At 41.1% G+C, this 13,939-nt stretch overlaps 1 protein-coding gene across 5 annotated transcripts in view; it reads right to left on the bottom strand.

Annotated features, from left to right (window-relative positions):
• Reln (reelin) overlaps window positions 1-13,939 on the bottom strand; it is a 429,470-nt gene that overhangs the window by 127,177 nt on the left and 288,354 nt on the right. For all 5 annotated transcript variants that reach the window (XM_057758362.1, XM_057758363.1, XM_057758365.1 and 2 more), the window contains 3 exons: window positions 11,857-12,090; window positions 11,037-11,198; window positions 5,295-5,531 (listed from right to left, as the gene is read on the bottom strand). In XM_057758362.1, coding sequence (XP_057614345.1) covers window positions 5,295-5,531; window positions 11,037-11,198; window positions 11,857-12,090 — 633 coding nt within the window. The remainder of the gene's footprint in view (window positions 1-5,294; window positions 5,532-11,036; window positions 11,199-11,856; window positions 12,091-13,939) is intronic.

Raw genomic sequence — 13,939 nt, 5'->3', positions numbered from 1 at the left:
TGTGTATGCGCATGTCTCTCTGTGTGTAAGCGCATGTCTCTCTGTGTGTATGTGCATGTCTCTCTGTGTGTATGCGCATGTCTCTCTGTGTGTATGCGCATGTCTCTCTGTGTGCATGTCTCTGTGTGTATGCACATGTCTCTCTGTGTGTATGCGCATGTCTCTCTGTGTGTATGCGCATGTCTCTGTGTGTGTATGTGCATGTCTCTGTGTGTATATGTGCATGTCTCTGTGTATATATGTGCACGCGTGTGGACGTGTGTTGAGTCCAGAGCAGGATGGCAGAAACCCAAGTCACCACCGTGGGTGCTGAGAACCTAATCCAGGTCTTTTGGAAGATCCGCAAGCGCTCTTAACCTCTGAACCCTCTCTCTAGTCTTTTTTGTCTTTTCTTCTTCTGAGATCAGGCTTCATGATATTTCCCAGCTTTGTCAAAATTCATGGCCCCAAGCAAATTTCTACCTCAACATGCTAAGTGTCTTGGTATACAAATACATACTCCTAGGCCTGCTAAATGGACCTCATTCAATTAATGAGACAGATAGGTTGCTAGCATCCTCTTCAGCCCTGGAGTTTTGCCCGTGTGGTTCTTGCTTTCAATAAATACACAAGCAAATATTGTTTTTTTGTCCATACTAATAGAGCTCTCCCATGAGATGGTAACAAAATTTTGAGTGTCCTGAACATACGTGTTACTTGTCGGTTCCTTTGAGTGGGGCCACCTACCCATCCTGCAGCTGTTATCTTAGATCTCCAGTTTTCAGGGGTGACCGTGCTACCAAAGGGTGGAAACTGTTCTGCCCAGCTGCAGCACCAAAGGACCACAGAAAGGACCAGATGGCAAGAGAGACATAAAAGTGCAGTAAGTGCTGGTCAAATGTCAACCAACAGCTGTCTAGCTGGACGTAACACCCACTCAACAGGAGGGAAGTTGTGCCAGGGACTAGGAACCTAGCCAGCTTTGGGGTGATGGCCGTCATGGACTCTGGAAAAGATTCCACAACCATCACTTTGCTAGACCAGAATAATTCCTTACTACATGCTAAGTCTATATCTTAACCACACCACAGGTAAGCGGAGTACACACCTCTCACCAAAGAAGCCGCCACAAAAACAGAGACTACCCCAGAGAGCCACAAGGACACACAGTACAGGGATCAACAGCTCATGGGGGGCCCCAGCTCCAACAGGTACACCTATGGCTCCTGTATCTGTGATCCCGGGGAATATCACGGAAGAGAGGACGGAAAGATTGCAAGAGCCAGAACACACCGTCTCCCCTGGGAATGTCTACATAAGCAGGGTCAGAACAATGGCATTATTAATGGAAATGCTGTAGGGGGGATTTTCATGGGGTCCCCTAAACAAAAATCTCCAGGTAACCTGTGACTCCTGGGAGAAGGAGAGTTAGCCTTTTTAGGCACGAACCCCTTTACTGGTTGTCCAATGCAGAGTAGTCAGCCCTAAAGCTGTACACACACACACACACCCAGCAGCTTATATTTATATATTTGTACACACACACACACACACACACACACACACACACACACACACATATATATATATATACACTCAATATATGTAAGTAACAATAATAATAGAAGAAAAAAAAACTCCAGCAGGGCCCCGAGAAGGGTTTGAGAGAGGGTAACTGGGAGGGGCTGGGAGGAAGGGAGGGAGAGTAAATGTGATGTGATTCTATTTCAACTGAAAACCTTTTCAAAAAAATATTTATATGTAGCATGAACAATAAAAACCCAGAGACAGAAACTGAGGTTCAACCCAGCAAAGCAAAATAGCCAAGCCACTAGAGACATCTTACCTCTACCAATGCTGGCCGACTGCATTCTAAGCAGACTAAGCCTCTCTCTCCTCCCATTTTATATTCCCTCTAGGGCTGGGATTCAGGGTATGACTCCCTAGTGCTGGGATTAAAGGTGAGGCACTACCACCTGGATTTGTTTCTGCTTTGATCTTGTGTAGACCAGGCTGGCCTTGAACTCATAGAGATCCACCTGCCTCTGTCTCTAAAATCCTGGGATTAAGGGTGTGCGCCACCCGGCCTGACCTCTACTGTCTTTAGCTTTGCCTCTGTTCTTCAGGAAAGATTTATTTTATCAAAATACAAATAATATATACCATTACATTTATAAGATATTTCAAAATTATTTTAAAAAGCTAAAGCGGATACAGATTCAATGAATAGAAGGAAAGCATTGCCAAGAGTCAGAAGCAATGTCTTTCCCTACTGGAAAAAAAAGTGCTTTAGCATGGCGTACTCTAAGTGATACACAGCATATTAACTATAGTTCTAATGAAAAAGTGATTGTCCAAGCATTCCCTGGAGAACCGTCTTGGTAACAACAATCCATGCTCATGGAAAGTCACGGGTCTGAAATGAGAACTAAATGAACACACAGCTGGGAAGAGCCAACAATCATTAATCTAACACCAGTCTTTCAGTGCAGGACATGTCTACATTTCCCCGGAGAGGAACAAGGTCATCACAGGGTAGAGGCCATGCTTTCAAATACATTTAAAGAATTTTTACTTAATAAGATAACATGCTGCCAAGATGCTACGTGAAAAAAAATGACTGTTCCTGTTAAGAACTGGTGAGGGGGAGGGGATAATACATAGTTTGCAATATCATCTCTCTAATTTCTATATTGTAACAAGTGTTTCCGGAAAACACTGCCAAACAAGTTTGCATCCAGTTTCAGGCAAGGTCTTCCTCCATAGCAGAACAGAGAAACAGTGTCATTAAAAAGAGTCTTATTGTAACTCACTGACTAGGAAAATGGGGGCAGTTTGAGAGCATCCACGTTGCTTCAATTTAACGAGCAGTCAGCATTTCTTTTCATGTCTTTTTAAAAACTGTTAATGTGTTTTTCAGGTCTCATCACCACTGACAGAGTGTCTCCTCTGATGTCTCACCACCAAGACAACTCCGGTTTGTTTCAGAGAACAGTAGGAAGTCAAGCTGATTGCTCACAAGCTGCGGTTAATAAACTCCTACAGGGCCGCTCAGGGTGCGCACTGGGCGAGCACAGTTATTTGTATTTTCTTCTGGTTTTCTAGAATTACTGTGATTGTATTTTCATAAAGTAAATGAATCTCCACAAATGAAGGCTGCGGTGGGTTGAGAATATTCATCAGACTTGTGTGAAAGGATATTGTTCACAGGATCTGTTCAAAGCCCAAACATTAAAATCCAGTTTTCTTGCATTCAACTCAAACGTTAAGTTAAAACGCTCAGCAACTCTGGAGTTTATCTGAGCAGATGTTAACTTTTTATGAAAATAAACAAGATACAGGACTTGCATTCTTGATACAACTCTTTGTTACAGCTAAGTGCTGAAAAAAATCTTACTACACAATCTTGGGAGATGTTGTTTGTGGTACGTGACTAATCCAAACCACTCTTAGTTCAGGCCACTCAAACTTCAGAAGCTGAAACTCATTTTAGTCTATATCTCACATCTTCCTCTTTTCCTCTTTTATTTTATTTGAGATTTTGGAGCTATAGGCTTGGGAATGACACACACACACACACACACACACACACACACACACACACACACCCCACACAAGCATCCGAGGCTATCAACTAGAACGTGGTTGAACTGTCCCTAGTTGTTTGAGCAGACATTTCCTTGTGTCTAGTCTGACACGCTTGGAGCAAAAGTGGCCAGCTGTACTTCCTTTCCATTAGCTGTCATTTTCATGCTAGAATTTCAGCCCACTGGGTGAAATGTGACTGCACACGCGCAGCCCCAATCAGAGGTAATTCTCTGTGCAATGGCGTGTAAAACTTACCTCTAATTATGATAAGGTTCCTGATGGGTCATTTATGGTACACTCTCTAGAGGCAACAGCAATGATTAGTTTTCAGTATGACTCATCTGGAGGAGATTAAATGGGCCTGATCATGACTCAATAGAAATTAAAAGTCTCTTAGGAAGTTGTTCCTTGCTCATGCTTAGAGTTTAAAAGGAACCTAGAAAGGGCAGTAGGCACAATAGTGAAGGCTGTGGGATCATTTAGACGCAAGCCTTAATCTGGAAATCTCTTAGATCTAGAAGACACTATAATGTCTCTGAACATATCTTGGCTTCCGTTCTTGACACATGTTCGTCTTCTCAACATAGTGTTACACCACCACCTCTTGGCATCCTTTTCTACAGTAGCTGGATTTCTCTTCCTGTGGATTTTCATATGGCTAGGATTTCCTTGTTTTTCTTTTTCTTTTGGTTTTTTCGAGACAGGGTTTCTCTGTGGCTTTGGAGCCTGTCCTGGAACTAGCTCTGTAGACCAGGCTGGTCTCGAACTCACAGAGATCCGCCTGCCTCTGCCTCCCGAGTGCTGGGATTAAAGGCGTGCGCCACCACCGCCCGGCTATTTCCTTGTTTCTCTACTTGCCAGTTGGTGAGACACATCATGTCTGCCTTCTCAGATTCTCAAAGGAAATCTGTTTCTGAAGCCCTTGCCCCATCTTATGTAAGCAGCCTAAGCTGGCCCGGAACCCCTTGTACACAGCTGAGGATGGTCTTGAACTTGATCCCCATGCTCCCCGCTCTCAAGGACTAGGATTTAGCTCTGTGTGCTTTGGCAGGCTCTAAGGCAGCCTCTTCTGAGGGCCAGTGGGACCTCCCTGCTAAGTCACTAGCTTCTTATACTTGTTAGTTACCACTGGATCATCCTTAGTGGTCTTAATGAAGTATGAATTATATTTAAAATTATTTACTTACTGTTTGTTATATACTTAGATCTGTTAAGTGACCATTGGAAGGAGAATCTAAAAATAATTATCTTAATTATGATTTCCCCAATATTGAACCTCCACCAATGTCACTAACTAGATAAGCCAATATTATTTGAAAAAAGGGATTAAAGGAACATGTAAGTTAATCAATCTGCATGATAAGCTTCTTGAACTTTCATGACGTCATGAAAACAAAACTCCTTGTATGAAATTTTAACAAACCAGTCATTAATGTATTTTATGTATATGTGTGCTCTGTTTACATGTTTATCTGCATTCCAGAAGAGGGCATCAGATATCACTATAGATGGTTCTGTGTTACCATGTGGGTGCTGGGAATTGAACTCAGGACCTCTGAAAGAGCAGCCAGTGCTCTTAACCTCTGAGCCATCTCTCCACTACCAGTACCAATTTTTTTAAATGTACCACGTTCGGTCAATATTTTTCAACAGACTAAGCACAGAATGGACTCAAAGTTTATCCATGCATTCTGCTTACTAACGCAAATTGTAACAACGATCCTTACCAAAGTGTCCAGTCATGACCGCAGTATGGCTGAACGTTCCCAAGGTAGAATCCCAGAGACTGAGTGACCTCCACCAGATTGGTAAAGTCAAGACTGATGCTGTCGAACAGGACAGAGGCCATGACAATCTCGTCAATAGCCCACACATCTTCACCTTGGGAAGAGTGGTAGGGCTGCCACCATCTGAACTGGATTCCAAACTGTCTCGCGTCATCTGGTAACTCTACAGAGATTATCCTAAAGGGAAAAAAGTTAAAATTCAGGTCTCTTGCTGTCTTAAATATTTATACTACAAACCCGACTTCCAAGCCAAATAAGTAGTCAAATAAATTGAATTATTTAAAACTCTAATCTCCAAGATTGGATATACTAAAATAATTAGTCAGGATAGTTGGATCCCCACCAAACTATGGCATAACAATGACTCAACCATGTACATTCTTCTGAGATACCTGGTTTGCTGCACTTTTCTAACAACATCTTCTAATTGTATTAAAAAATGTGATTGTATTTTCATTCACGGGCTCTCAAGGAAGCTGACTCCATTAAACACAGGTGTCAAAGGGACAAAGTGGTGGTTTGAGTAGCCTGTTCCACGTTACAGGTGTGAGGTAGAGGGGAGCAAACCCCTCTCTTGGTCCCCTGAGTTAGCCACTGTGGACACAGGTCACTGGCTGTGCCCCAACATGGCAACAAGTGGTGGAGTTTAAGAGAACAATATCTAACTTCAAGGAGCAATTATGCACACAGTAGCAGGAACCACGCTTTAATTGCCTCGCGATGACGTCGGTGTCAAAGCTCCACAAATCACAGCCCCAGGCTGCTCACATCCGCAGGCAGGTGAGGCGCGAAAGCAAGACTTCCTCTCCCACAATGCAGCGGGACTCCAGGAGCGGCGCTGCAGGGAGGAGGCTGCAGGGTCTCAGGAGGGTTGCTTCCAGCGAGTAAAGGCACACTGCAACTCCCTCTTCCGCCAAGTGACTATGTGGATAACTTGAAGTATTTAAGATTTCATTATCCCAGGTTAGCTTTACTGAGGAATTAGACTGCGCTTCATATTTTTTTTTTCGTGCATAAAATATTAAAACGATAGTTTGGAAATGTGGTTCATCTGCTGAAAATTACTATCATTTTCCCTTTATAGCTTTTATAGGAATATGCGGGGAGAGGACTGAGTAACACTATTGGTTATATAGACAGTCACAACCGGGGAATTGTCTAATATATGAGAAAACACATTTAAAAAATAATGCTTAGGGTCTTAGCTGGGGTCATCCTTGTGCATTCCTGGGAATTTTTCTAGAGCCAGGTTTCTTGCTAACCCCCAAATGGCTCCCTCAATCAAGATATCTCTTTCCTTGCTCTCATATCTGTCCTTCCTCCATCAGACCCACACCAGAGCACTGGACTGAGCTCCCAAGGTCCAGCTGAAGAGTGGAAGGAGGGAGAATATGAGCAAGGAAGTCAAGACCATGAGGGGTTCACCCACTGAGACAGTGTGCCTGAGCTAATGGGAGCTTACCAACTCCAGCTGGATTGGGAGTGAACGAGCATGGGATCAAACTGGTCCCTCTGAATGTGGTTGACAGTTGGGGCAGATTGAGGGGCCAATGACAATGGCACTGGGATTTATCTCTACTGCATGTACTGGCTTTTTGGGATCCTATTCTCTTTGGATGTATGCCTTGATCAACCTTGATGTAGTGGGGTGCATTACCCTCTCTCAAGATTGGAGAGGGCTTGGGGGAGGGTGTGTGGAGGGAGTGGGAGGGGAGTGGGAGTAGGGGAGGAAGTGGGAATTTAGATTGGTATATTTTTAAAGTAATAAAATAAAAAAATAATAAAAAAATCAATATAGAAACAGAGTAGCATAAATTTAAAAAACATAAATTTATAAAATGTAAACTACAAAGACATATCTAAATGCATCTATGGCTTTAAAATAGTTTCCATAATCTGATAAACTTCTTATTAATATAATTAATTAGATATAATATTATTAATATAATTAATTAGATGACAATTAATATAAGTAAATAGTTACGTTAAACATTCTTGATAGCTTTCACTTTCGTTTTTTCTAATAATATTTATTATACAGGCATGAATATTTATTCATAATAGGTATAATGAAACTAAACAATTGAACTATATTCCAACTAGTTCAATAATGCAAACATCAGACACTGATTAAATAATTTAGTTTAATTAGCATCATATTATAAAAATTGTTTCTTTTTATTTTAATAATTAAAAATGCAACTAATCTCCCTGATGAACGGATATAAATTTAAAAATAGCTAAAAATAGAATATTTTATATGTATACATGTAACAATAGTTAAAGATATCAGTATTTTCATAATGGAGGAGTGGAGACTCTTGTTCTTCAGTTAGACCCTTGGTCTGCAGTTAGACTCCTGGTCTACAGTTAGACTCTAGGTCTGAAGTTAGACTCTTAGTCTACAGTTAGACTCTTTGTCTACAGTTAGACCCTTGGTGTGTAGTTAGACTCTTGGTCTAAAGTTAGACCCTTGGTCTACAGTTAGACTTATGGTCTGCAGTTAGACTCTTGGTCTGTAGTTAGACTCATGGTGTACAGTTAGACTCTTGGTCTGTAGTTAAACCCTTGGTCTGCAGTTAGACTCTTGGGTCAGGGTCTCCATGCTGTCAACCTAATGGCCAATGACTCTGCATCCAAAGTAAAGGCTGTTTGATGTGTCTTATGGGTCTCAGCATCTGCACATGTCAATTTAGGATCAAAACATCCCATGGCAAGGACTAGGAACTTTTTGTCTCTCTTTCATCCGTATGTCAGTATGTAAAGCACTTGTTCACACATGGAGACAACACAAACCTCCGACACACAAAGCATCCCCAGGGAATGCCGACATGGATGTGAACACAGAGGTAGAGGGACACCAAACATCCCTTTTGGGTTAAACAGACGCTAAAGACTGGTAGATCTAGAAACCTTGGTCCTAGCTCCTTGGTCTTCTACTCCACATAATTTCTGCCAAGAGGGTGGGAGATTTTAATGATGTCCTGGCTCTTTGCACATTAGGGTGGCTGGTAGGATAGCTATGGAAACTTTGATTAGAACATTACTTGGTGAGAATAGAGGCTTAAGTTAACCTTTTACTTCAATTGTTCCTTTGTAGATGGGTGTTATATGATTTTTATTTATTTTCTTTTTTCTTATTGGCTGGTGTGTGTGTGTGTTTGTATATGTGTACAAATGAACTCACATGTGTGTGGAAGCCTGAAGTTCATGTTGGGTGTTCTCCTTGATTGATAAATTGTCATTTTATTTGTTGAGGCAGTCTCTAGCTGAACCTGGAGTTGAATTCAAGCTTTGCTTTGCAAGCACTAGAATTACGGTTTTCTGCCATAGTCGACCAGCTTTTATGTGGGTGTTGGGATTCAAACTTGTATCTACTGAGCCACCTCCCCAGGCTGCATGAATTTTCTTTTTCTTCGAAACGAGGTTTCTCTGTGTAGCCCTGGCTATCCTGGAACTCACTCCATATACTAACCTGGCCTCGAACTCACAGAGATCCACCTGCCTCTGCCTCCCAAAATCTGGGATTAAAGGCATGTACCATCACTACCTAGCCAAGAAGTTATTTTTTTTAAAGTTTGATAACTATATAAATTACAGAATTGGGTAACTTGAAATAAGGGATCAAACACAATAAATAATCAAGGCATAAAAATTGACCAAGATTTGATTTTTAAAGCAATTTTAGAGTATAAAAACACTCATAAGTAAGCCAAAAGGGGAAACAAGTTTAAGGTTTAACAGAATTATGAAATTTATACTTATAAAAGCACAAGTTAGTTCACAAGATGGTCATTCAGACTAGATATATTATGAGATTTCAGATTTTATACATAAACAGTTCTTTTAATATTTGAATGAAACACAGACAGATTTTCTGAAACCATCCTTTAGTGATAGTGGTGAGCCAGCTAGAAGATCAACACACCGCTCATACTTCATTTCCGAACAACCATGACATTAAGAGATAATATAGAATTCACAGCACTTTACAGGAGGTAATTTACAATGAATAAAGCAGACTAAATGGCTAAGGGCATCAAGATATATTTAATCCTATGAAAAATCTTCATGGTTTGTATTATTTATTATGAAGAATATAATTTAGCACTTGGAATATATCAGCTTCCATTTCTGCCATGTCAGCTTTTATTAATATTTGTGAGGGGAAGAGGGAGAGTCTTACGGTCAGATGCTCATATGTGGAAAATGCGTGTTTTGCCGGCACCACCACATTCTTCCAAAAAAGGAAGCCTTTGCTGTGATCTCCATCTTTCAAACCACACACATCCCTAACCCTGAAGGGCCGCCTTGATTCTGCTTAGAAGAATGTCACTGTCACACAGCGGACGAGATTAAAGCCACCTTTGCAGCAGCACATTGAAGATGTCACTATTTTTCATATCAACAAAGATTAATGAAATTCATTAGATAGATGGATTACCGAACTTTGAAGATGTCCATCCTTGCCAGAAAAAAAAAGTTGGGCGTTTGCCAAGTTCACTTAGGATGAAGATATTTTCTTCATGATTTTCTCATGTTGTTTTTAAATTTAATTTATTGGTTCATATTAGCCATGGGGAGTCCCTGGAACTTTTCTATAGGACATGTGTATATCTGAGGACAAAGCGGTACAGCTTAACATGTACAAAGAAAGCATCCAACATAGCCGGGACACTTAAATTTTGTTACAATGTGTAAAATTTAGGTCAAAATAGTGAAGGATTGTCTGATACATGCTACTTCACTTTATGCACAAAGTTCTCATATTATTTGCAAATGGTTAAAATTGGGAGTAACCCCCAGCAAAATTATAAAACATGTAGCATGCATTATCAGTCCTGAGTGCCAGGGCACACCCCGAGGACTGGAGCCTGCCTCCTCATGAACCAGGGGAAAGGTACCTCCTGGAGGGGCAACAGTGCTAGCTCTCCATACAGGACTGTGGGTGAGACACAGCACTCACCTCTGATGGTTTGTACATTGATACCTTATTTTGAGATTTCCCTTCCTTCTCTCCCTTTGTTCCTTCTAAAGGGCTTTCATGGAGAAGCCCCGTGTGTGTTCTAACAGGACAGAGCGTCTCTGAAATGTTTGTGAGCACCATTCTGTCAGCACTGAAGGTTGGACCCCTGGTAGGTGTGTATAGCCATGAAATAGACAAAAGCAGAGAGAAGTAGAAATGGCCAGAGGAAAGGATTTTATTTACTCATTCATACACGCCATTCTCACGGACTCAGCACATGCCAGAAAGATTTACTTGTGCTTACTGCTTAATTTTACTGTGTGAAAAACTTAAAACACACTGAATATCAGATTTAATAAATTATTATAATGTTTATATGTAATTTAGAAAAATCTTATCAAATATTTTTAACAGTGTTTGCAAATGAGTGTCATATAAAAATTATCTCTAATAGCTTACAGGATAACAGTATTGGCTGCATTTCTTTCCTAAATATCAAAGTGGTTTCCTTAGACGCACATCTCAAAATATAACAATACATTTCTTTGAAGTATCAAAATGGGTGGGACACACAGATTAAACAATATGGTTTACCAATTGTTCATTTCAACAGAAGAATATATAGAATATTGTACGATCTGGCCCTCTGCAAAACTGTAAAACTGAACTGTGATTCCCCCAGGAAGGAAACAGTACACGGACGCGTTCGGACATACCTGGGCTCGTGGTAGCTGAGGTAGGAGTAGTGCTCCAGCAGTTTCCAGGTTATTCCGTTGTCGTAGGAATAGTGCAGTAAGACTCCTTCCCCAGGCTGGTCGGGGGCCTTGCACGTGCTCAGAACAGACCTGCTCCCCAGGCGCAGCGTGAACTGCAGAAACCTAGAACGAGCCGTTCTTAGTTAGTCAACACAGGCACACTCTTACTGACAAACTTCTGTTTTCAAAGAAATTCAAGCACTTTTAAATGAACTTCCCAAAAGCTGTAGGCTTACAGTCATTGTTTTTATAAAATATAAGTAATTGTACCATAAGATGTATAAATAAGTGAAGACGTGCATGTATTATATATATATATGTGTGTGTGTGTGTATGTATCCATAAAATAGAGCTATTTTCATGCCTGTTTATGTATTATGTGCCTGTGTACATAAACTTGAAATGCCAATCATTCCTTTTCTGCATTATTTATCAGGCACTGGGGGAAGGGGCGGTGTAGAGTAAATCTAATCAGCCCCTGCAAGCTGTCAAATAAATAAACTACATGAATAATTAACCAGCTTTTGGCTCAAGAACACAGTTTTGATGCGAACATCTCATATTTTTTAAAAAACTGTCAATCGTCAGTAACTCAGAGTCATTGGCGAGTCTTCTGGTTTATTAAAAACTGGAGCAAATTAATTGTCAATAAGCTAAGAATCCTCGCAGCCTATTTAAAGATTAGAAGACATATCCCTCTAGTAAAAGAGAAAAGAGTATAACTGAAAATCATCCACACTGGCCCACACGCTCTCTGCGTGTTCTACCCCACCACACTCACCGGGACTGTGAGCTGTCCAGGAAAGACGTGATCAGCTGCCTCCGCCCATCTTTGTTGAAAACCAGAGCCTTCCCGCTGGCTAAGACACCACAACCAAAGCTGACTTCAGCACCACGGATAGAGTAAAAGTTATGGTAAGAGGAGAGCCTGGAGCTGCCAAAGCTTTCGGAAATAAACACTGGGAATGTCTGGGATGCCATCTCACAGGCTGGGCCGGAAAATCCTGGGTCGCACCTGAAAGAAACGAATGGGACATGAGTCTCAAGGTGTAGCCCCTTCAGAGTCCGCTGAGCTTGTCAGTCCGTCCTTTGGATGCTCCTGAGCTTACTGTGTGTGTCTGGGTCCAGAGACCAGGGCAGGAGTGAACCGCACACAGCCTTGATGGTCTCTGGAGGAACTGAATCTGAAGTGTGACATACTACAGGAGAATTTAATCTTTGAAAGCCCTACTGTAGAAAGCTACGATTGAAACAGCTCAGCATTTACCTCTGACCAATGTTAACGCTCATCTAAAATGAGCCAAAATCTGCACACACTGACAACTTAAAATCTTTGTAAGCACCGATGGTTTTATTCATATTGCTCATAAACTTGATGAAACAACATGAAACACGTCTAACAAAATATCTAGAATGAGTTTCCTCCAAGAATAAAGATAAAATGTAACATTCTGAGAGGGATTCTTTTACATATTTTCAGGCTTTGGAAACAAGTCTTTCTTTAAGCATCTCACACCTAGGCTGGAAACTAGGGAAACCGTGCACCTTTGACCTAGATGCAAGTCCTGGGTAGAGCTGTTGCTGCTGCATGGCTCCCAATTTAGCAGTGGCTCGGGAAGAAAAGCAGCTTCCTCCCAGTGCCCGACTGCTCCTTGAGAGTGTGCTTTTATACCAAGTGGTCTGTTGGGGACACAGAGGTCCTTGTACTCACAGAGAAGGGCTAAGAGAACCAGAAATGTCAAACATGTGGATGCCTCTTCTCAATGGAGGAGATGAAATACCCTAGAAGGCGGGGGTTGTGGTGATGGTGGTGGCGGTAGTGGTGTGTGCGGATTTGTTAACGACTTGGTGACATTTTTGCCATCTGTGGAGACAGACCTCATCTCTCTTCTCTCCCTAGACCATTACCCGTCTTTTAGCAATGAGTAACTTCATCATAGCGGAATTACTACTTGAACGTAAAAAATCTTTAATGGTTAGGTAGTTTTGTTTTTTACAGTATAGTTTTGAATTATAAAATGAAATTAGTGGTGCAGGAACATTTTCAATGAAGCCTTTAAACTCCCTGAAGTCTGAAACAGCCTTTCCACATAGCAGTTTACCAATAAGTAGATGTTATAGTTCAATTCAGAGAATGTTCTCCAGCAATATTTCTGAAACCAAGGCCTACACTGGCCTTCTGCAGGGCTTATGGAATGTGAGAACAAGTTGAAATAAAAATTCAAATCTGATATATACTATAAATTTTCTGGTGTTGCTAGTAAACCCTTTTCATCAGGTTAACAAAGAAGCTGGGCCCTAAAATGCCAAGAACTAACACAGCATGATGTTCAAGGGGTTTCTTGGCAACATAGGCAACTTTACGGAGAAGTGAAGGATAGACAAATTATTATCTACTGAGCATGTTAACGAGCCTCAGCTTCTACACACACTATTGCATGGATACAGTCATCCTCTAAGTCACCAAGAAGTTTCCAAACAGGCTAGGAAACTTCAGCTAAGTTAGACACACTGGGGTGCAGGTGTGGTTTGCCATGGCATGCAATTGGAATTTGTTTCCCAGCAAGTCTAGCAAAGTGCATCTCAGGGTAAACATACTTTTGCACATCTTAATATGTTCTCTTAGAATTAGATGTAAAAAAAAGTTTCTAAAAGCATAGACCTACAATTAAAATTTCTCTTGTGTTAATTTTACTTGAAATGCATTAAAATGTAGATGGCCTATTATACATAATAGAAAGAGACAGCGATTTGAGGAAAACATAGCTAGTGTTTCAAAGAGTCCATGAGCAACTTCGGAGCAGGAGTTTATCTTACAAGAGAGATGGCTCGCTGGGTAAAGGCATGGAAACCTGAGTTTAGAC

Source organism: Chionomys nivalis, chromosome 26 (genome assembly GCF_950005125.1).
Source record: "Chionomys nivalis chromosome 26, mChiNiv1.1, whole genome shotgun sequence".
Lineage (NCBI taxonomy): Eukaryota > Metazoa > Chordata > Mammalia > Rodentia > Cricetidae > Chionomys > Chionomys nivalis.
The sequence above is the reverse complement of the archived record's forward strand: the minus strand, read 5'-3'. Positions and strand labels throughout refer to the sequence as shown.